Here is a 22,506-nt window from a genome sequence, read left to right on the forward strand (position 1 = left end):
TCGCCTACCCCCCTAATTATGGCCACGCGCTTTCCATTGGTATCAAGATGGAGTCTCTACGACGTTCCTATCAAAAGTTATGGCCTATTTAAAATGGGGTTAAGGTTTGGGATTAGGGTTAGGGTTTAGGATTAGGGTTTAGGGCTAGGGTTTAGGACTAGGGTTAGGGTTAGGGTTAGGGTTTAGGGCTAGGGTTAGGGTTTAGGGCTAGGGTTAGGGTTAGGGTTTAGGGTTAGGGTTATTTTAGAGACTTGAAACTTTGGCTACCCCCCCTATTTCGTGGGTGCTGAGTTCACTCGTGCTGGTTTCGTTGCGATCAGACATCGGGAACCCTTTGATCTTAAACAATCGTGTGCCTATTTTTTTTCCCTTAGGTACTCATTCGTTGAGACTTTGCCTACCCCCCTAATTATGGCCACGCGCTTTCCATTGGTACCAAGATGGAGTCTCTACGACGTTCCTATCAAAAGTTATGGCCTATTTAAAATGGGGTTAAGGTTTGGGATTAGGGTTAGGGTTTAGGATTAGGGTTAGGGTTAGGGTTTAGGGCTAAGGTTAGGGTTAGGGGTTAGGGATTACGGATTAGGGCTAGGGTTAGGGCCAGGGTTAGGGTTAGGGTTTAGGGGTTAGGGTTATTTCAGAGACTTGAAACTTTGGCTACCCCCCCTATTTCGTGGGTTCTGAGTTCACTTGTGCTGGTTTCGTTGCGATCAGACATCGGGAACCCTTTGATCTTAAACAATCGTGTGCCTATTTTTTTTTCCTTAGGTGCTCATTCGTTGAGACTTCGCCTACCCCCCTAATTATGGCCATGTGCTTTCCATTGGTACCAAGATGGAGTCTCTACGACGTTCCTATCAAAAGTTATGGCCTATTTAAAATAGGGTTAAGGTTTGGGATTAGGGTTAGGGTTAGGGTTTAGGGCTAGGTTTAGGGTTAGGGATTAGGGTTAGGGTTAGGGTTTAGGGCTAGGGTTAGGGGTTAGGGTTTAGGGCTAGGGATAGGGTTATTTTAGAGACTTGAAACTTTGGCTACCCCCCCTATTTCGTGGGTGCTGAGTTCACTCGTGCTGGTTTCGTTGCGATCGGACATCGGGAACCCTTTGATCTTAAACAATCGTGTGCCTATTTTTTTTTCCTTAGGTGCTCATTCGTTGAGATTTCGCCTACCCCCCTAATTATGGCCACGCGCTTTCCATTGGTACCAAGATGGAGTCTCTACGACGTTCCTATCAAAAGTTATGGCCTATTTAAAATAGGGTTAAGGTTTGGGATTAGGGTTAGGGTTTAGGGCTAGGGTTAGGGTTAGGGTTTAGGACTAGGGTTAGGGTTAGAGTTAGGGATTAGGGCTAGGGTTAGGGTTAGGGATTAGGGATTAGGGTTAGGGTTCAGGGCCAGGGTTAGGGTTAGGGTTAGGGTTAGGGTTTAGGGCTAGGGTTAGGGTTTAGGGGTTAGGGTTATTTCAGAGACTTGAAACTTTGGCTACCCCCCCTATTTCGTGGGTGCTGAGTTCACTCGTGCTGGTTTCGTTGCGATCAGACATCGGGAACCCTTTGATCTTAAACAATCGTGTGCCTATTTCTTTTTCCTTAGGTGCTCATTCGTTGAGACTTCGCCTACCCCCCTAATTATGGCCATGCGCTTTCCATTGGTACCAAGATGGAGTCTCTACGACGTTGCTATCAAAAGTTATGGCCTATTTAAAATAGGGTTAAGGTTTGGGATTAGGGTTAGGGATTAGGGCTAGGGTTAGGGTTAGGGTTTAGGGCTAGGGTTTAGGGCTAGGGTTAGGGTTCAGGGGTTAGGGTTATTTAAGAGGGTTAGGGTTAGGGCTAGGGTTAGGGTTTAGGGCTAGGGTTAGGGTTTAGGGCTAGGGTTAGGGCTAGGGTTAGGGTTAGGGGTTAGGGTTTAGGGGTTAGGGTTATTTTAGAGACTTGAAACTTTAGCTACCCCCCCTATTTCGTGGGTGCTGAGTTCACTCGTGCTGGTTTCGTTGGGATCGGACATCGGGAACCCTTTAATCTTAAACAATCGTGTGCCTATTTTTTTTTCCTTAGGTGCTCATTCGTTGAGACTTCGCCTACCCCCCTAATTATGGCCACGCGCTTTCCATTGGTACCAAGATGGAGTCTCTACGACGTTCCTATCAAAAGTTATGGCCTATTTAAAATAGGGTTAAGGTTTGGGATTAGGGTTAGGGTTTAGGGTTAGGGTTAGGGTTTAGGGATTAGGGTTAGGGTTAGGGTTTAGGGCTAGGGTTAGGGTTAGGGTTTAGGGTTAGGGTTTAGGGTTAGGGTTTAGGGGTTAGGGTTATTTTAGAGACTTGAAACTTTGGCTACCCCCCCTATTTCGTGGGTGCTGAGTTCACTCGTGCTGGTTTCGTTGCGATCGGACATCGGGAACCCTTTGATCTTAAACAATCGTGTGCCTATTTTTTTTTCCTTAGGTGCTCATTCGTTGAGACTCCGCCTACCCCCCTAATTATGGCCACGCGCTTTCCATTGGTACCAAGATGGAGTCTCTACGACGTTCCTATCAAAAGTTATGGCCTATTTAAAATAGGGTTAAGGTTTGGGATTAGGGTTAGGGTTTAGGGTTAGGGTTGGGGTTGGGGTAAGAGTTGGGGTTGGGGTTAGGGTTGGGGTTAGGGGTTAGGGTTGGGGTTAGGGTTGGGGTTAGGGTTGGGGTTTGAGTTGGGGTTAGGGTTGGGGTTAGGGTCGGGGTTAGGGTCGGGTTGGGGTTGGGGTTAGGGTCGGGGTTGGGGTCAGGGTTAGGGTTGGGGTTAGGGTTGGGGTTGGGATTAGAGTTGGGGTTAGGGTTGGGGTTAGGGTTGGGGTTGGGGTTAGGGTTAGGGTTGGGGTTAGGGTTGGGGTTAGGGTCGGGGTTAGGGTTGGGGTTGGGGTTAGAGTTGGGGTTAGGGTTGGGGTTAGGGTTAGGGTTGGGGTTAGGGTTAGGGTTGGGGTTAGAGTTGGGGTTAGGGTTGGGGTTAGGGTTGGGGTTAGGGTTGGGGTTGGGGTTGGAGTTGGGGTTGGGGTTAGGGTTGGGGTTAGGGTTTAGGGTTAGGGTTGGGGTTAGGGTTAGGGTTGGGGTTGGGGTTAGGGTTGGGGTTAGGGGTTGGGGTTGGGGTTAGAGTTGGGGTTAGGGTTGGGGTTAGGGTTAGGGTTGGGGTTAGGGTTAGGGTTGGGGTTAGAGTTGGGGTTAGGGTTGGGGTTAGGGTTGGGGTTAGGGTTGGGGTTGGGGTTGGAGTTGGGGTTGGGGTTAGGGTTGGGGTTAGGGTTTAGGGTTAGGGTTGGGGTTAGGGTTAGGGTTGGGGTTGGGGTTAGGGTTGGGGTTAGGGGTTAGGGTTGGGGTTGGCGTTAGAGTTAGGGTTGGCGTTAGGGTTGGGGTTAGGGTTGGGGTTGGCGTTAGGGTTGGGGTTAGGGTTGGGGTTAGGGTTAGGGTTGGCGTTAGGGTTGGGGTTGGCGTTAGGGTTTGGGTTGGCGTTAGGGTTGGGGTTGGGGTTTGGGGTTGGGGTTGGCGTTAGGGTTGGGGTTGGCGTTAGGGTTGGCGTTAGGGTTAGGGTTGGGGTTGGCGTTATGATAACCCTAACCCTAACCCTAACCCTGATCTTAAACAATCGTGTGCCTATTTTTTTTTCCTTAGGTGCTCATTCGTTGAGACTCCGCCTACCCCCCTAATTATGGCCACGCGCTTTCCATTGGTACCAAGATGGAGTCTCCACGACGTTCCTATCAAAAGTTATGGCCTATTTAAAATGGGGTTAAGGTTTGGGATTAGGGTTAGGGTTTAGGGTTAGGGTTGGGGTAAGAGTTGGGGTTTGGGTTAGGGTTAGGGTTGGGGTTGGGGTAAGAGTTGGGGTTGGGGTTAGGGGTTAGGGTTGGGGTTAGGGTTGGGGTTAGGGTTGGGGTTTGGGTTGGGGTTAGGGTTGGGGTTAGGGTTGGGGTTAGGGTCGGGGTTAGGGTCGGGTTGGGGTTGGGGTTAGGGTCGGGGTTGGGGTCGGGGTCAGGGTTAGGGTTGGGGTTAGGGTTGGGGTTGGGATTAGAGTTGGGGTTAGGGTTGGGGTTAGGGTCGGGGTTAGGGTTGGGGTTGGGGTTGGGGTTAGAGTTGGGGTTAGGGTTGGGGTTAGGGTTGGGGTTAGGGTTAGGGTTGGGGTTAGAGTTGGGGTTAGGGTTAGGGTTGGGGTTAGGGTTGGGGTTAGGGTTGGGGTTGGGGTTGGAGTTAGAGTTGGGGTTGGGGTTGGGGTTGGGGTTAGGGTTAGGGTTAGGGTTGGGGTTAGGGTTAGGGTTGGGGTTAGGGTTGGCGTTAGGGTTGGGGTTGGGGTTAGAGTTGGGGTTAGGGTTGGGGTTAGGGTTAGGGTTGGGGTTAGGGTTGGGGTTAGAGTTGGGGTTAGGGTTAGGGTTGGGGTTAGGGTTGGGGTTAGGGTTGGGGTTGGGGTTGGAGTTAGAGTTGGGGTTAGGGTTGGGGTTGGGGTTAGGGTTGGGGTTAGGGTTAGGGTTGGGGTTAGGGTTAGGGTTGGGGTTGGGGTTGGGGTTAGGGTTGGGGTTAGGGTTGGGGTTAGGGTTTAGGGTTAGGGTTGGGGTTGGCGTTAGGGTTGGCGTTAGAGTTAGGGTTGGCGTTAGGGTTGGGGTTAGGGTTGGGGTTGGTTTTAGGGTTGGGGTTAGGGTTGGGGTTAGGGTTGGCGTTAGGGTTGGGGTTGGCGTTAGGGTTGGCGTTAGGGTTTGGGTTGGCGTTAGGGTTGGGGTTGGGGTTAGGGTTGGGGTTGGCGTTAGGGTTGGGGTTGGCGTTAGGGTTGGCGTTAGGGTTAGGGTTGGGGTTGGGGTTGGCGTTAGGGTTGGGGTTAGGGTTGGGGTTAGGGTTGGGGTTGGGGTTAGGGTTGGGGTTAGGGTTGGGGTTGGGGTTAGGGTTGGGGTTAGGGTTAGGGTTGGCGTTAGGGTTAGGTTTGGCGTTAGGGTTGGGGTTAGGGTTAGGGTTGGCGTTAGGGTTAGGGTTGGGGTTGTCGTTAGGGTTGGGGTTGGGGTTAGGGTTGGCGTTAGGGTTGGGGTTGGGGTTAGGGTTGGGGTTGGCGTTAGGGTTGGGGTTGGCGTTAGGGTTGGCGTTAGGGTTTGGGTTGGCGTTAGGGTTGGGGTTGGGGTTAGGGTTGGGGTTGGCGGTAGGGTTGGGGTTGGCGTTAGGGTTGGCGTTAGGGTTGGGGTTGGGGATAGGGTTGGGGTTAGGGTTGGGGTTAGGGTTAGGGTTGGGGTTAGGGTTGGGATTAGGGTTGGGGTTAGGGTTGGGGTTAGGGTTAGGGTTAGGGTTGGGGTTAGGGTTGGGGTTGGGGTTAGGGTTGGGGTTAGGGTTAGGGTTGGGGTTAGGGTTGGGATTAGGGTTGGGGTTGGGGTTGGCGTTAGGGTTGGCGTTAGGGTTAGGGTTGGCGTTAGGGTTGGGGTTGGGGTTGGGGTTGGGGTTAGGGTTAGGGTATGCGTTAGGGTTGGGGTTGGGGTTAGGGTTGGCGTTAGGGTTGGGGTTAGGGTTGGGGTTGGCGTTAGGGTTAGGGTTGGGGTTGGCGTTAGGGTTGGGGTTGGGGTTGGGGTTAGGGTTGGGGTTGGGGTTAGGGTTAGGGTTGGCGTTAGGGTTAGGGTTAGGGTTGGGGTTGGGGTTGGGGTTGGGGTTAGGGTTAGGGTTGGGGTTGGCGTTAGGGTTTGGGTTTGGGTTGGCGTTAGGGTTGGGGTTGGGGTTAGGGTTGGGGTTGGCGTTAGGGTTGGGGTTGGCGTTAGGGTTGGCGTTAGGGTTGGGGTTGGCGTTAGGGTTGGGGTTGGGGTTAGGGTTGGGGTTAGGGTTAGGGTTGGGGTTAGGGTTGGGGTTAGGGTTGGGGTTAGGGTTAGGGTTGGGGTTGGCGTTAGGGTTAGGGTTGGGGTTGGCGTTAGGGTTGGGGTTGGGGTTGGGGTTGGGGTTAGGGTTGGGGTTAAAAAATTGCAAAAATTGATGCAACACCGCAGATAAACATCGGCCGCTGCAATCTGTGAATATCATCTTATTTGCAGATTTGCTGATTTCCTTCAACAAGACAAATATCGCCTGATGCCGGCTGATAAATCGATGCTCCCCTAGTTATGTTGCATTCAGATATGTTTTTCCCCCCACGTCTGCCTGTGATGTTCTGGTGCGAGCACGGTGATCCTAACCTGTCATCTAACCTGTCATTGTCTGTCTGCAGGAAACGCTTTGAAGGCCTGGTGCACATCTCAGAGCTGCGCAAAGAAGGACGTATAGCCAACGTGGCTGACGTGGTCGCCAGAGGTCAAAAAGTGAAGGTCAAGGTGCTGTCGTTCACCGGCACCAAAGCCAGCCTCAGCATGAAGGTGAGTCGTGTGCGACGAGGTTGAAGGAGAAGGTTTGTACACAACAATGAAAAAAATCGTCTACATTTCATTCACTAAAACACTTTGTCTTCCATTTAAGATCACAAGTTGTTTCTTTAGAAATAAGTTGTCCCCTGTTTACGTGTTGCCAGGACGTGGACCAGGAGACAGGGGAAGACCTGAACCCCAACCGGAGGAGAAACCTGGACCTCGGACCTGGAGTGGGAGAAGAGGCCATGAGGAACCCTGACCGCCCCATTGAAGCCAACATGATGGAGTTGGAGGAAAATCCGACAGAACGCAAACGTCTCGCCAAGATAACCGACCTTGAAAAATGGGAAATTAAACAGGTATTCATCCGATACGTTCATGTCAACTCATGCCGACTCTTTTAAATGTTAAATACATTTTTTAAACCCTCCTGTTTTTTTCCCCCGTCGTTCAGATGATCGCAGCGAACGTCCTCCCTAAAGAAGAGTTCCCCGAGTTTGACGAAGAGACGGGAATCCTTCCCAAAATAGATGATGACGAAGGTGCAAACGCAACACTGCATTCATCACTTTCTGCTAAATGTAAGTGAAACTGTGTGCTGATGTCTCTCCTGTAACTTTTCCCTCCACAGATCACGAACTGGAGATTGATCTGGTGGAAGAGGAACCACCGTTCCTGAGGGGACAGACCAAATGGACCTCAAACCTGAGCCCGGTTAAAATAGTAAAGGTAAATATCCACACTTGTTGCTTCTCTCATTAAACTTCTTTTAAGCTGTCAGAACATGGGTTGAATTACTCTTAACGCTCAAAGTGTGCTCCTGTACACGCTGTGACAAGTTAAAGCTCTGGTCTACATTCTGAGAATCAGTTGAGCCTCTGAGACACGTTTGAAAAAAGCATCCCGCCCCCCTCCCAACCAAACCCCTCCCCTCAGTGTTCCCTGATTCCTCCCCCCGAGCGCGTATCGCCCCCTTCGCCTCCTAAGGACACGCCACCTCTGGCAATGTTCATTCATTCGTCTTCAACTGCTTATCCCGGGGTCGGGGTCGCGGGGGTGCTGGAGCCGATCCCAGCTGACATCGGGCGTGAGGCGGGGTCCACCCTGGACAGGACGCCAGTCTATCACAGGGCACATAGAGACGTACAGAGCGTCCACGCCGACACGGGGAGAACACACAAACTCCCGAAGAAAGGCCGAGGCCGGGATGCGGACCTGTGGCCTTCTTGCTGTGAGGCGACAGTGCTAACCACTACACCACCGTGTAGCCCCTCTGGCAATGTATCTTCTCATTTTTATTAGTGTAAAACAAACAGAACATGAGGATCAGAACGCTCAGCGTCATCCAAATGATGCAACTATTGTAGTGACACAGTTCGCACACTGTTTATTTTTTATATCGCGAAACACCCGAAATACATAAAAACATACAGGATCATTTTGATGCTATCCATCCTCATATCCCCTGTTTGAGCTGTAAATGCTGATGCAGTTTGAACGTCTTCTCTTTGTTTCATCCCACCATCAGAATCCAGACGGCTCTCTCTCCCAGGCAGCCATGATGCAGAGTGCGCTGGCGAAGGAGAGGAGGGAGCTGAAGCAGGCGGTGCGCGCGGCAGAGATGGACGCCATCCCCACTGGTCTCCACAAGAACTGGATCGACCCGATGCCTGACTGTAAGGAACCAGCACCACACATCTGTACTCATGCACGCGACACTTTACGAACGAGGCTGTGGATTTAAATGTGACTGTGTGGTCTAAGCCAAACTTTCAACCGGAAATTAATTAAAATCAATTGACAAAATCAATCGATGTTGTGTCAGAGATTTCAAATTTGGAAAATTAAATTGAAGCATCTGTCCTCTGCCAGGCCTATTCCACTTCCACATTGTTACCATGACATGGCTGGAGATGATTATCTAGCTTCCCCACCAGTAACCACTGGCACACACACACACACACACACACACACACACACACACACACACACACACACACACACACACACGGTCATAATGCACTGTGACTCTGTCTCCAGCAGCCTCGGGGGATAATAGAGGCTTCATAGCCCTGATCACTACCTCTGACTCATAGTTTAAGACAAAAAGAGCTCGTTGGGAAGTTCATTATCGTCGCACTTCATCTAGATTAAACACAGTAGAAGGATCTCGCCGGAACTTTTTCTTTTACATTAGCCCCCGTCTTCCTCCTCTGCAGATGAAGGAAGGCAGATTGCCGCCAACATGAGAGGCATCGGCGCTATGCCTCTCGATCTTCCGGAGTGGAAAAAATACGCGTTCGGGGGGAACCAGGTGTCGTATGGCAAGAAGACAGAACTTTCCATCCTGCAGCAGAGAGAGAGTCTGCCCATTTACAAGCTGAAGGAGCAGCTTGTTCAGGTAGGAGCTCGGAACAAAGAGTAAGGGGAAATGACAGGAAATAAAGACGACTGAAAGGTGTTTGCTGACCAAGACCTGAACCCACATCACTACAACATGTGCATCCACCCACAGAGACATTAAGGCATCTGTGTTTCTATTAAAGAGTAACTGAACATCAGAACTTTTGCCTTTATCCGGGAAATAGCAAGATGAAATTTCAAGATTTGGACCTGAATCCATCAACAACACCACTTTTAGCTGAAAAAACTCACTTAAATATCTCATTGATAACTAAGGGCGCACATAAACTGAACGGGCCTGGGGCGCGGGGGGAGAGGGAGGGGGGACAAGTACCCTAAAGCCCAGGGCACGGTGCGGAAGGACGCCCTAAATGGTAAATGGACTTGTACTTATATAGCACCTTTCTAGTCTTCTGACTACTCAAGGTGCTTTCACAGTGTTTGTCACATTCACCCATTCACACAGACATTCACACTGATGGCAGTGGACATCTACAGACCATCTAATCTAATCATTCACACCACATTCACACACCCATGCGCAGCACAGGGAGCAGTTCAAGGACACTTCAACTTGTGGACCGGGGGAGGTGGGAATCGAACTGCCAACCTCTCGAATGTGGGACGACCCATTCTATCACTGAGCCACAGTCGCCCCCTGACTACATAATTCTTTCTCTCCACAGGCCGTCCACGATAATCAGATCTTGATTGTAGTCGGAGAAACGGGGTCCGGTAAGACCACACAGATCACTCAGTACCTGGCAGAGGCCGGCTACACCGCTGCAGGGAAGATCGGCTGTACGCAGCCCCGTCGTGTGGCCGCCATGTCTGTGGCCAAGAGAGTCTCCGAGGAGTACGGGTGCCGTCTGGGACAGGAGGTGAGCGATTCTCCTCCGGCTGGATGAGAAATTCTTTGCGTTCCGTCTCGTCCGAGCATTTCAAATCATCGAGCAGCCAAAGTTTCTGTGCGCTGTGAACTTTTCCTTTGACACTCAAGTGTGTTTCCCCCTCCTACATAATCCTACAGCTCTGATCTAGTTTGAGTGAGGACAAAAAACAGGCTTTACGCATTAAGATGAGGATTACAGAGTACTGAATCAATAAATGATCAGCAATTAAGGAGAAAACAAACAATTAAATCAAAGCAAAGTTCAAAGATAATATAATGACGTTTTAAAAGGTATAAAAATCCCCCAAACTCTCTAAAATATGTAGTAAATTGTAGTAAAGTAGTAATGTTTTATGGGGCACCACCCTTCCCCCTCACATGTACGTCTGAAAAATAGACTGAAAGTACGAAGTCCTTCAAATTGCCTGTTATACACATATGTCACCTTGGTTTTAGGTGGGTTACACCATTCGATTTGAAGACTGCACCAGTACTGAGACGGTCATCAAGTACATGACCCACGGCATGCTGCAGAGGGAGTGTCTGCTGGACCCAGACATGAGTCTGTATTCCCTCATCATGCTGGACGAGGCCCACGAGAGAACCATCCACACCGACGTGCTTTTTGGACTCCTCAAGAAGGTATTTGACGTCCTACAAACCATACAGAGTTTTTGTTGTTCAAAAAACACATTATTTTTCGCATCCTGTCTGTCTGAATACACCTGTATTCACCTGCTGTCTGAAGCGCTCTGTTTTAGCGCCTGTCCCTCCTGAAAAAGCCCAGTCTGCTCTGATTGGTCAGCGTTTCTGGGCCTTCAGTATCCACACTCTCTGCGTCTCTGCACTGTAACTTGGACCGACTGTAACGGCACTGTAGCGTCACTCTCTACCTTTCTAAAGTGTAGCTGTGACATCACAACGTACAGGAAGTCCTGACGGGTTGTTTAAAGACACAGTTTCTGAAAAGGGGCTGTGTGCAGTTCTCTGTGCAGTTCTCTGTGCATTGAGCGTTTTGATGCTTTCACAGTGTTTAATATAACACCACCTGGTTTATAATAAGAGAAAATACACGTTTTACAATGTGGGTCCTTTAAAGAATAGTATTTCCATGCTATTTCACATACATTAACTTCCTCTGTCTCTTTTAGACGATACAGAAACGCAAAGACCTGAAGCTGATCGTGTCCTCTGCTACGCTGGACGCCGTCAAGTTCTCTCAGTATTTCTGTGAAGCTCCCATCTTCACCATCCCAGGAAGGACTTTCCCAGTGGAGGTTCTCTACACCAAAGAGCCTGAGACGGACTACCTGGATGCCAGTCTCATCACTGTCATGCAGATCCATCTGACCGAGCCCCCAGGTACGGATGTGATAGAAACAGCTCTCCTTACAAAAAAATAGGACAAAATGAATTTTAAAATGCCTTAAAAAAACCTTCTCCCCCCGTCCTTTCTCCAGGAGACGTCCTGGTGTTCCTGACTGGACAGGAAGAGATCGACACCGCCTGTGAGATCCTGTATGAGAGAATGAAGTCACTGGGGCCCGCTGTTCCTGAGCTGATTATTCTGCCGGTTTATTCTGCGCTGCCCAGCGAGATGCAGACCAGGATCTTTGACCCGGCACCTCCAGGCAGCAGAAAGGTAAAGAGATACATTGGATAAGATTAAAGCTGTGAGTTGTTGGACATTTTCAGAGAGTGAAACCAGTTCTTTTACCTCTAATTCTAGTTCCAAAATAAGCAAATTCATTCCTGATCCTCTCATTCTTATTTCTGTGTACCACCAGGTCATCATTGCCACAAACATCGCAGAGACGTCTCTCACTATCGATGGAATCTACTACGTGGTGGACCCCGGCTTTGTTAAACAGATCGTGTATAACTCCAAGACGGGCATCGACCAGCTCGTGGTGACTCCCATATCACAGGTCCATTCAGTTTGACACTTCGACCTCAGTGGCTTTTATCCTACGCTGAAAACTTGGAGTTAAAAAAGCATCTGTAATGATTTTGATAGATGCACATTTCTTAACTACAAACCCCCTTATTTTGCTTCAGGCCCAGGCCAAGCAGAGGTCCGGTCGAGCCGGCAGAACCGGCCCGGGGAAGTGTTACAGGCTCTACACCGAGAGAGCCTACAGAGACGAGATGCTGACGACCAACGTGCCGGAGATCCAGAGGACCAACTTGGCCAGCACCGTGCTGTCTCTGAAGGTGATGCACTCGCTCTTTCTAACACCTCCACTATCATCTTCTTCATCTACCTGCTCTTGGGTTTTATATAAAACAATACAATTGACTGCAAACTCTTCCTGCTCCTCTCATCCAATCCAATCGATCAAGGCGTCTCTGGCAATGAGCTCGCCTAAAAACAAGCCTCACCTTCACGACTTTGTTGCCCAGCATCACTATTATTGTCAGTGTGAGTTATTTATATACGTTTGTTGTCCTCCTCTCTCCAGGCCATGGGCATCAACGACCTCCTGGCATTTGACTTCATGGACGCTCCCCCCATGGAGACTCTGATCACAGCCATGGAGCAGCTCTACACTCTGGGAGCCCTGGATGATGAGGGCTTACTCACACGTCTGGGAAGAAGGGTGAGACCGATGCACAATAACCACTTATACTGTACAGCTGTATTTATTATATATGTTTACTACAGAAGGTTTACCACTGTCTGCAGCGTGGTCTCCGTACTGTCCATTATGCACGCTTGTCTGTTTTTCAATTCAACCCGTTTGTGCGGTTCAGATGGCCGAGTTCCCTCTGGAGCCCATGCTGTGTAAGATGTTGATCATGTCCGTCCATCTGGGCTGCAGTGAAGAGATGCTCACCATCGTGTCCATGCTGTCCGTGCAGAACATCTTTTACAGACCAAAAGTATGAGGCTAACACACTACAACTTCTGTAACACACAAGCATTTTTGAAGTAACACGTAAAACTCAACACTTCGTCAAAAACATAAAAACAAAACCCACTCCATTTCTTTCAGGACAAACAGACCCAGGCTGACCAGAGGAAGACAAAGTTCTTCCAACCCGAGGGGGACCACCTGACGCTGCTGGCCGTCTACAACTCCTGGAAGAACAACAAGTTCTCCAACCCCTGGTGTTTCGAGAACTTCATCCAGGCTCGCTCCTTAAAGAGGGCGCAGGACATCCGCAAGCAGATGCTGAGCATCATGGACAGGTGATATCAGTATTCACTTCACCACTGTTTCTACTCTTGTTAGTTTAATCCCTGCGTTTTTCAGTGTTTGTTGAGAATGGAATACGTTGTTTTTTCATAGATTACATTTATGTCACATGGTATAGGATGGATTTACTGGAGATGTAATTTATGAACATAAAAATACGCAGCAATGTTCGTCAGACTTGGAGAAAACTAGGCACACAGTATTTAACCTCAGTCAAACATAATCTTTACATGACGTCTTGTGAAAAAAACTACAATTTGACTTCAGATTTTGAGTGTTGTAAACAAATATTTAACACTAACTATTCCGCAGACACAAGCTGGACGTGGTCTCCTGTGGCAAAGCTGCAATGCGGGTCCAGAAAGCCATCTGCAGCGGATTCTTCAGGAACTCGGCGAGGAAGCACCCCCACGATGGCTACCGTACCCTAATTGACCAACAGGTGGTGTACCTCCACCCCTCCAGCACGCTCTTCAACCGCCAGCCAGAGTGGTGAGTCCACTGATCACAGCTTCTGAAATGTGAACACTTGATAAAGTTTAATATTGTTTGGGGGTTTCGGGCGGTGATGGTCGCAGCCCTGATCATTTTTCTTATTTTTATGGCGGTTTTTGCCTTTATTATAGTCGTGAGAGACAGGAAATGGGGTGAGAGAGGGGGCGACATGCAGCAAAGGGCCGCAGGTCGGAGTTGGAGTCGAACCTGCGGCTGCTGCGTCAGGGACTTTTAGACTCCTGCAGCCCTGATCTTTTTTGTCCTGGTTCTACGTCCTGCAGGCTTGTGTACCACGAGCTGGTGCTGACCACGAAGGAGTACATGCGGGAGGTGACCACCATCGACCCTCGCTGGCTGGTGGAGTTTGCGCCGGCGTTCTACAGAGTCGGCGACCCCACGCGCCTCAGCAAGCAGAAGAGGATGCAGAAACTGGAACCGCTCTACAACCGCTACGAGGAACCAAACGCCTGGAGGATCTCCCGCGCCTTCAGGCGGCGCTGAACAATCTCCTGTGCCTCATAACTGTGTCGTGCACACTGACAGAGAAAGACGCTTGATTACGCTTTGCAAAACCTTCCACTGGACAAATAGTAACTGAACCTTTATTAACTGTCTTAGTTTCACAACATTTAAGCTTTAAGTCACTACTATATACTTCATTCTGTTACCGTGATCAACGTTTTCTATATTGTATCTTCTGTGAAATATTTAACAAAGTTGATTTAGATTTTTAAAATTCGATCTCGATCAACATAAAAAACAAACACTAGATGCACTTTGGTTTGACGCCGTCCTGTATCCTGTCCTGTCTGCATGTTTAAGGGTAAATATGGGATATTTGTTCAAATGCTGTTTCTGTTAAAGAAACAGTTTAACACTTATCTTTGCTGTCAATATGAGGCTACCGATTAGCTTAGCTTAGCTTAGTTTAGCTCAGACAGATTAAGATAACCACTGAAAATGGGGAAAAAGCTGCCTGGCTCACTGGAGTTAGGTTAGCCTGGTTAACTGTTTTCCTGTTCCAGTCTCTATGCTAAGCTAACTGGCTCACTGGAGTTAGGTTCGCCTGGTTAACCGTGTTCCTGTTCCAGACTCTATGCTAAGCTAACTGGCTCACTGGAGTTAGGTTCGCCTGGTTAACCGTGTTCCTGTTCCAGTCTATGCTAAGCTAACTGGCTGCTGGAAATGGTATCAATGTTCTGCTTTAACTCTCAGTAAGAAATAGACTCATCTTAAAACGACTCAACTGATCATTTAAACAACCCTAACAGTTAAATCCTAAGTTTAAAATCACTTTGTTAGTATGTCAGAAAAGGGGCAAAACGGGTGAAAGAAGTTAAACAGCCACGTGCGCCTCGTAACAATAACACAGGAAAGAAAGGTCTGGACTTCAGGTTGGGTATTATTATGGGTATTTATTAAGCAATCTCTTCAACCACAGTCGTGTTTATGGATTGAATAGGCCTCAGATGTGAGAGGAACGCAGCTCTTCAAAACAAAACAAAATCCCTAATGAGATTAATTTAAAACAAAAACACCGTAGCCTTATATACAAGTGGATGGGGTGAGCATGTGCAAGAGGTGCATGGGGTTTCAAGGTGTGTATGATGATGGGTCGGTACAACAGGAAGATTTCTGAAAATTGGGAGAAAGGAGGGAGGTATGGGGGGGGGCTGGCTTTAATACATGTAGCCTTTGGAGTAGGGCTGCGGGCCCATGTTTTGGGGGGCTTGTTCTGTGGCGTAGGGCACTCCCTCGTCCAGGTGGGAGAGGGGCACCGTGTCCTCCTCGTTAACGTAGCGCTCAAACTCGGCCTTCAGGCTGGGCCGCTGATTGTCAGGGAAGGCCAGGGAGATGAGGGCCTCGGGTTCACACACAAACTTGTAAACATAGCGCTCCCCTGCCACCTGGAGAGAGAGAGGGAAGAGAGAGAGAGAGAGAGAGGATGGACTGAGTCGTGTTCAAACACATTCAACTCTTCTTTTTCACAGGTGGACAGACTTATCCGTGTTACAGGTGCAGGTGCCTGTAGTTACAATCCGCAGACGTTTTATGACACTTTTTTGATGACATTTTTACGGCACACTCAAAAAGTTCTAAAATCAGTCATAGTAATATCCTTTGTTGAAAAAAAGTCAGGAAAAGTTGTAGAAAAGTGGGTCCGAATAAATGAGCCACACCAAAAAAGTCAAAATATAACATATGCAAAAAAATGCTTAAATCAGTCACAGGAGAGCCGGTCTAAAGCAGTCATGGCATCATTTCTTGGATAAAAGTCAGGAAAAGTGCGTACATAGTCATAGTATGTCAAAAACGTTAAAAATATGTCCAAAAAACTAATAAAATCGCTCATAGGTACAATCCGCAGACTTTTTATGACACTTTTTTGAAGACATTTTTACGGCACACTCAGAAAGTTCTAAAATCAGTCATAGAAATATCCTTTTTTGAAAAAAAAAAAAGTCAGGAAAAGTGTGTCCAAAAAAATAAGCCACAAGAAAAAAGACAGTATGTCGAAGAAGTTGAAAAAGGTCAAAATATAATATGTCCAAAAAATGCTTAAATCAGTCACAGGAGAGCCGATCTTAAGCAGTAATGGCATAATTTCTTGAAAAGTCACAGAAAAATGAGTCAAAAAAACAAGACAAAAAAAAGACACAGTATGTCAAATAAGTTAAAATATGTCTTAAAAAACGCTTAAATGGGTCAAAGGTCTTAAGCCAAGTTCAGACCAAAGATTCGCAGCTGTTTTAGAACGTCACCGGTGAGAGTTGCAGCGGTGTGAACGAACCCGTCTCGTTGGGAATCCAGCATCTGGCTTTAGAACGTAACACACGTCAACTGCTTCAACAGCCACTCACGTCTTAGCAAAGTCCACTGGTCAAGTCACTTAGGGCGCACTCACATACTAGGACTTTTTAATGCTATACATTTTAAATACTGTACTATTTAACTTAGTCTTTACTTAATAAAAAAAGATCCTCTCCACTGAATCATTGACCAGTTTGTTTCTGATCTGCAGACCAAACTGAGTTTTAACAGCTAATTAACTCAATTTGCCACAAATGCAAATGATAAAAACCCAATAATTACAACTTAAAAGAAGTGGAATTATGAATTAATTAAAGTGGACCTGTTCATGTTACACAACTATGAAAGGAGACTTTATCGGGCAACAGTAAAAGAACATTTTAAGTGAACCTTTTGCAGTTACCCTTCTATGAAAACATAACGTAGATACACTGAAGATGATGCTGCTTAAGGACAAAGACTTCAAAAGTAAGGACACGTTAAACGACAAGAGGGGTGTGTTTTGTACCTTCTGCATAATTCCCTTCTCGTAGTAGTAGCGCAGAGAGCGACTGAGCTTGTCGTAGTTCATGGCCGGGCGGTTCTTCTGCATGCCCCACAGCCTGGCGACCTGAGGAGGAGGAGAGGAAGACGGAGGGAGAGGAAACGGCTGTGGTTACACGTATGGCTCAGCTTTGGTTGAGGTTCATTTAAAGGCGAGCGGTTATTTAGATGCTTTGGAAGGGCTTAAGAACATATCCTTCCTTGAATGACACGTCAACAGAAGAGAAGCGCTCGTGTCAGCATATTTCATATTCCCAAAGTCATAATTAGACACAGCTGTGTGCACTTCCACATCGGGACCACTAGGGGTCCCCTCTGCTCTTTGACTCGACAGCGTCACCGTGCCAAGACCGGGGCGAGTCCCCACATGTGGATTCACTTCCTTTTTATGTAACCAATTACCACTTGAATGCAACCAGAGTCCCGCAGTGTTTCACAGGGAAACAAGAGTCATGGCTGGTTGTCAGAGGCAGCCCATGAAACACACTCCGAACCCAAGGTTGAACTCTCAGCTGACGAGGGACCACTACCACTCTGATAGAGAAATTAGTGTCTCGCAGCCCCACACGTGCAGAGGGGAAGTAAATCACATCATGTCACAGCAGTGGAGGATCTTAATGTTGACTAACATGTGAGATAGTGGAAGAAAGTGTAAAGCTGAAGGAAGGGGGGGGGGGGCCACTGAGATTCATGACTCAGGAAGAGACAGGTTGTATCCCACAGTGGCCATCCAGCCAGCAGCCCTGTTTGATCCCTGAGTGTGTGCTCTCAGCCCTAATTGCCCCTTTAAAACTCTTACCCCATTCATTTTTAATGTACAGTAAAAAGATAATGGAAAACACGGTATAGACCTCTCCGTATTAGGACCCACCTAAATGGAGCGCTGTCTGATACGCCTGATAACTGCAGACTTAAACGTCGAGAGAGAAAAAATGTCTCCGCTAAAGAAATGTGAGGAGGCGAGAGAGAGAGAGAGAGAGAGCGAGGGGTGTTGGGTGATTCTGTGATGGCGCTCGCCCTTCATTTATCAATCCGGCGTTTCATGTGTTGAATAATGAATGGGGGACTAATGGAAGATGGATCAGAGAACAGACCAGTGAAGAGAAGTGGCCAAATCTCACTCGTGATCGCTCTGATCCAGGTCGCGCCTTCAAACGCTGCTAACATGAATCCATTCTGAGAAGAACTCCTGTGCTCAGATTTATATTCACGCTGTGACCAACACTTCTACACATCTGTGAATATGGTCATGATACAAACTAAGGGCGCACTCACACTGTCCATCCGTACCCTGCCCTAGGACGTTTCACGGCTTAAGTCTATTTCGTTTGACCAGTGTGAGTGCAACCGTACCGCGCCTATGAGCCGAGACCTGTTTTAGAGAGGTGGGCTTTTGTAAAGCACGTTTGCACGTGTACGAGCACGAGGCCTACAGCGGTTCTGAGGTCATTTCCTGTGCGCCTGTCGGGACATAGAAAAAAGAAGGAGGGACCATGCGCGGACATTTAAAACAATGGCGGTGAAAGGTTCACGTTGGTGTGATGCGGAGGTGGAGTGTTTACTGCAGATTTGGTCGATGAAAAGATTCAAAAACAGTCGACAAGACGCACAAAAACTCTGAGGTCTACGGAAAGATCTGGAAACAAAGCCACGCATTGCGATGACGTCATCAATGCGTGTGACGTGTTACGGCGTGATGACGTATAGGCAGCAAGAAGCATTCTCCGAGGCCCAGGTAGTGTGAGTACAAACGGGCCTGGAGGGGGGGACAAGGACCCTAAAGCATGGGGCACGGGACGGAGGGACAGTGGGAGTGCGCCCTAAAACTCGTCTCTCTAATTCAAACATCTATGATCATCATATTACTGGGTTTAATAGAAAGAGTCTATAGAGATGCCCTTTTACTTGTATTTAAGTCAATTCAAACAGTCCCACTTCAGTACTTTGTGTTTAAAATACTGTAATCAATCGCTGAAATGTTGTACGCCTCCGGCTGTTGGGACATATTTTCTTCCCCAAAACTTTCTCATTAAAAAGGAAAAAGACGGATTCAGACGTACCTCTTCGGGTTCGATGAGTTTGAACTCCATGCCGCGGCCGGTCCACGCGATGAAGTGGGCATTGCCCGGGTCGTCCAGCAGGGCCACCAGGAACTGCCAGAGCTGCAAAGAGCCGCGGCGCTGGTAAGGCGTGCCCTCGCGGAAAACACCACCGCCCTCCTGCTTTACCTCCCCTGGAGCGAGGACAGAAGAGAGCGCAGGAGGAGGTCAGCGTGGTTAAGGGCTACAATCACACACACGTCAAAATCCTCTCACAACCTTCGTGTCACTAAATGTGTTACTAGATCCTTTTGTAGCTTCAGTTGTAGTTAATACCCTGATTTGATATTTGATACATTCTGGGCACGTTTATCTGCATCAGACTGTTGAGGCTCAGTCATTAAATTACTCTCTAAAATGGTTCTTACATGTACAAACGAGGACAGCTGGGAAGTCTCTGACTTCTAGTGGGGCCGGTACGTCATTAGGTCATCTAATCTCCATGTTTCATGTTTGCATTCTGACGTAAACTGAATCAAATGCTTGTTAACTGCGGCTTATCAACCCGACCACTGAAAGGGCAGCAGTGTGTTTAGCTGAGACAGACAGAGGGACATTTCTCTGCACTGAGAGACAAAAACTTCACATATTTAAAAGAAAGAAGCAGATGCCAACTACGTGGGATAATAATAAAAACAATTCATGAATACTAAAACTGAGAGAAGCAACGTGAAGGTAAATGGACACTGATTAGTTCTTGATTCTTTGTTTGTTTACCGGTTACTGGATACGTTGTACACAAGTGCGGGAACATGAGAAGCACAGCTAAGTTACTGCCGTTGTCTCTCAGAGCACTCGCACACTTCACTGGTTCAACATGTGCCGACGCCCTCGGGCTCTCCACACAACCTCCGTTAGCGTCAGTCACCAACGACACCATGGGAAACTGCTCGTCTCCCCTCTCACCGTGACAGGGGAGCCTTACACCGCATGTGCAGGGAAACCAAACCCAATAACTAAGCTTCGGAGGACACAAAGACCCATGTACCTCTTACACAAGGATCCCTGACGTCAATATAAGATGATAGTCAAAGAATATATAGAGTTTCTCTCCGTCATCAAGCCGACACCCCGCCGAGGGGACTGCGGTGTGCAAATGAAAATTGTGTGTGAATGCAGCGACGGCGGGCTCACCTTCGAACTTCTCTGGAACCACGCGGGAGTCGTTTTCAAACAGATAGCCTGAGAGACAAAGGGAGACTTGTGTTAGAGGGTTTTCAAGAGGCCTTGATCCGAGCACAAATAGGTTGCTCATTTGGGATCCGTGCCAAAGCTTTCAATGCCGTCCCGACAAAATACAGGATTCATTCATGCGAGAATAACGCTAAGCCAATAAGTGTGTACTCTACTTTTACAACAGTGGACTAGAGCACTTCGGTGACACTGAGAGGATTTCATAATGGAAACATGTGAAAGAGAGACACACGGATCCTCACTCCCATTTTCAGGGGCAGTGAACTCATTCATTAGTCTTTAGTCTTAGTCTGTTTTACTCTAATGGGACCAGAATTAACTAAATGAACCCAATGCTGCATTGAAAAGGCTTGAAACTAGTGATTGAGACGATAAACTCATTAGGAATGAGTGATGTTACAATCATCCTGTTGCTTTCCACGCACGCAGTGCATGAAACAATGTAGCAAAGACAAGTATTTATTGAATTTGCTGCATTGTTTGTTTGTTTTTACAGTCAAATTCAAGCACTTGAAGGTGCTTTTCCAAGCTTTTCCAGCACCTCACAGCAGTGGCAAATGACCTTTTTATATACAGTACATACACAATATACAGTATATTGATTATTACACTTCTACAACACATTAAATCAGGTGTTATTGGGCTCTAAAAAAACAAAAATGTATCATGACAGCTTTCTACAGAAGAGACAAATGAAAGGAAACGTATCCAAAGGTGTCTCCTGTTGTGTTTGTGAGTGTTTGCCTTCAGGAGTGATTCTAGAGCTCTTTACGTGCTGAACGCAGTTGGTAAATAAGAATTAGCGGGACCCAAAATAGTGTAACAAACAATGTGAGTGAAGGGAAAGATTGTTTTCCTTCTTTGCTTTGGGAAATACTCGGCTTTTTCCAGGAGTTGTGTTTATTCAGGGATTCTTGAGGCAGGGGTGAGGTGACGGCCTCTGCCAATGGAAACACAGGCACTCTGCTGGTTAGCCAATGGAAACACAGATACTCCATGCTGGTTGGCCAATGACCGCAGCGCTCTAACCAGCATAGGCTCCATGTAGATAAAGCACTGGTGAGGAGGACGTTGGACACATCACAATTGTTCCTTCTGCTGTAAAACAAGGAGAATCTGGCAGAGGCCTCTAAAAAAAGGGCAAAATTTCAAGGTTAACAGAGTAAAAGTCAGATTACCTTCATTGCTGTGCTGAGGGTTTGGGTAGCCCTCATTGTGGTGGTACATAGAGGGACATCCAGGCACATCTGTAACACAAACACAAACAGCTGTAGGTCAAGTTTATTACGCTTATGTCATCAGTTTATAGTGGTAAACAATGTCGAATAAGGACAGGATGAGTGTCCATCCATCTAATCTCTGAAAAAACGTTTGACTTTTGATTTTTCTGACCCTTTGTGGCTTTTTTATCAACCCTAAATTAAAGTTCACTATATCGGTAATCTGCATTTCCCCATTTTAAAATCTGTATCGGCCTCAAAACTCCTGTGTCGGGCGTTACATGGATATTTTGTGTGATCACCGCAAGCATCCAAGGGCGAACGCTGCATTCATCATATCACTTCTCTTGTCTCTGCTGGTATTTTTAGGCCATGAGCAAGCGCCTTCGCCGGACCCGAAAAGCGGTACAGTATACAGTGTCTGCACTTTATCTGGGCACTATTGACCGAGTCAAATGGGTGCATTCACCAAAATAGATTTGATATAGCGTCCTCGTAACCCTTTGAGCAAGACTCTCTGCAAGTTGGAACACACGTTTATGTTCAAATGAGTTCTTCTAAAGGGAGGAGTGCTGCCAAGAGTTTAATACTCCGTATCCTGTTAGCGCTGCTCACCTTTGTGTCTGGGTTTCTGTTCTTTTTCTTTGCACACAAAATAAAAAGGTGTGACACGGATTATTCTATGTGTTTGTCTGTTTTCTTTATGCCGTCTGTCAACTGTATGACCGGGACGGGGACGAGCAGGAGCACAAAAAAACAAAAGGTGCAGCTCTTTGCCTCTGGCTCTGGACGTGACTCACTCGTGGGGAATGCAGCTGCAGCACTGTGGCTGTGATAAGACGCCACTGGGGAAAATCAAACCCTCCGTTCTGGGGCAGCAGCACTCGATCATACTGTAAATAATATGTCTTCCAGCGATGGCAGCCCTCTCGCCGGGGAGCGATCGGTCGATTGGGTGTGAGCACTGTGGGGTTAATTGTATACTGAGTGGCGTGACCATTTTGTGTCTTTCATGCGACACAATAGCCGTGATTAAGCGCTGGAATGCCAATTTGAATGTAAAACTAGTCTCATTCACCGGCCTGCTTTTAACTGTAGACTTGTGGCATTTGTCTTCCATTGTTCACATTGCACACAACACTGGTGTTGTTGTCTTTACACATCGTTTACATCAATACGCCTCTTTTGTATGCTCCAGTTTCGCTTTCTTTCATTACGTGCCCGTGGCTTTACAGTTGGGGACGGTATTTCTTTCAATTAAATGAACATAAATGACATTATAAATCAGCAGCAAATAAACAACGATTGAAGCCGATTTTGT

General features: G+C 47.6%; 2 protein-coding genes across 2 annotated transcripts in view; one reads left to right on the forward strand and one right to left on the reverse strand.

Annotated features, from left to right (window-relative positions):
* LOC310960995 (ATP-dependent RNA helicase DHX8-like) overlaps nucleotides 1-13,984 on the forward strand; it is a 25,326-nt gene extending 11,342 nt beyond the window's left edge. Inside the window, exons 7-23 of the mRNA XM_083932902.1 lie at nucleotides 6,193-6,337; nucleotides 6,490-6,687; nucleotides 6,783-6,870; nucleotides 6,960-7,057; nucleotides 7,857-8,004; nucleotides 8,548-8,729; nucleotides 9,418-9,612; nucleotides 10,080-10,265; nucleotides 10,775-10,985; nucleotides 11,084-11,265; nucleotides 11,411-11,551; nucleotides 11,682-11,837; nucleotides 12,086-12,223; nucleotides 12,378-12,506; nucleotides 12,620-12,816; nucleotides 13,136-13,315; nucleotides 13,600-13,984. Of these exons, the coding sequence (XP_083789028.1) occupies nucleotides 6,193-6,337; nucleotides 6,490-6,687; nucleotides 6,783-6,870; nucleotides 6,960-7,057; nucleotides 7,857-8,004; nucleotides 8,548-8,729; nucleotides 9,418-9,612; nucleotides 10,080-10,265; nucleotides 10,775-10,985; nucleotides 11,084-11,265; nucleotides 11,411-11,551; nucleotides 11,682-11,837; nucleotides 12,086-12,223; nucleotides 12,378-12,506; nucleotides 12,620-12,816; nucleotides 13,136-13,315; nucleotides 13,600-13,819 (2,794 nt within the window). The 3' untranslated portion in view covers nucleotides 13,820-13,984. The remainder of the gene's footprint in view (nucleotides 1-6,192; nucleotides 6,338-6,489; nucleotides 6,688-6,782; nucleotides 6,871-6,959; nucleotides 7,058-7,856; nucleotides 8,005-8,547; nucleotides 8,730-9,417; nucleotides 9,613-10,079; nucleotides 10,266-10,774; nucleotides 10,986-11,083; nucleotides 11,266-11,410; nucleotides 11,552-11,681; nucleotides 11,838-12,085; nucleotides 12,224-12,377; nucleotides 12,507-12,619; nucleotides 12,817-13,135; nucleotides 13,316-13,599) is intronic.
* Nucleotides 13,985-14,721: 737 nt separating this feature from the next.
* etv4 (ETS variant transcription factor 4) overlaps nucleotides 14,722-22,506 on the reverse strand; it is a 38,399-nt gene continuing 30,614 nt past the window's right edge. The window contains exons 8-12 of the mRNA XM_083932903.1: nucleotides 21,144-21,212; nucleotides 19,906-19,953; nucleotides 18,733-18,905; nucleotides 16,638-16,739; nucleotides 14,722-15,225 (exon numbers count right to left, since the gene is read on the reverse strand). Of these exons, the coding sequence (XP_083789029.1) occupies nucleotides 14,998-15,225; nucleotides 16,638-16,739; nucleotides 18,733-18,905; nucleotides 19,906-19,953; nucleotides 21,144-21,212 (620 nt within the window). The 3' untranslated portion in view covers nucleotides 14,722-14,997. The remainder of the gene's footprint in view (nucleotides 15,226-16,637; nucleotides 16,740-18,732; nucleotides 18,906-19,905; nucleotides 19,954-21,143; nucleotides 21,213-22,506) is intronic.

This window comes from Echiichthys vipera (assembly GCF_963691815.1).
Source record: "Echiichthys vipera genome assembly, chromosome: 18".
Lineage (NCBI taxonomy): Eukaryota > Metazoa > Chordata > Actinopteri > Perciformes > Trachinidae > Echiichthys > Echiichthys vipera.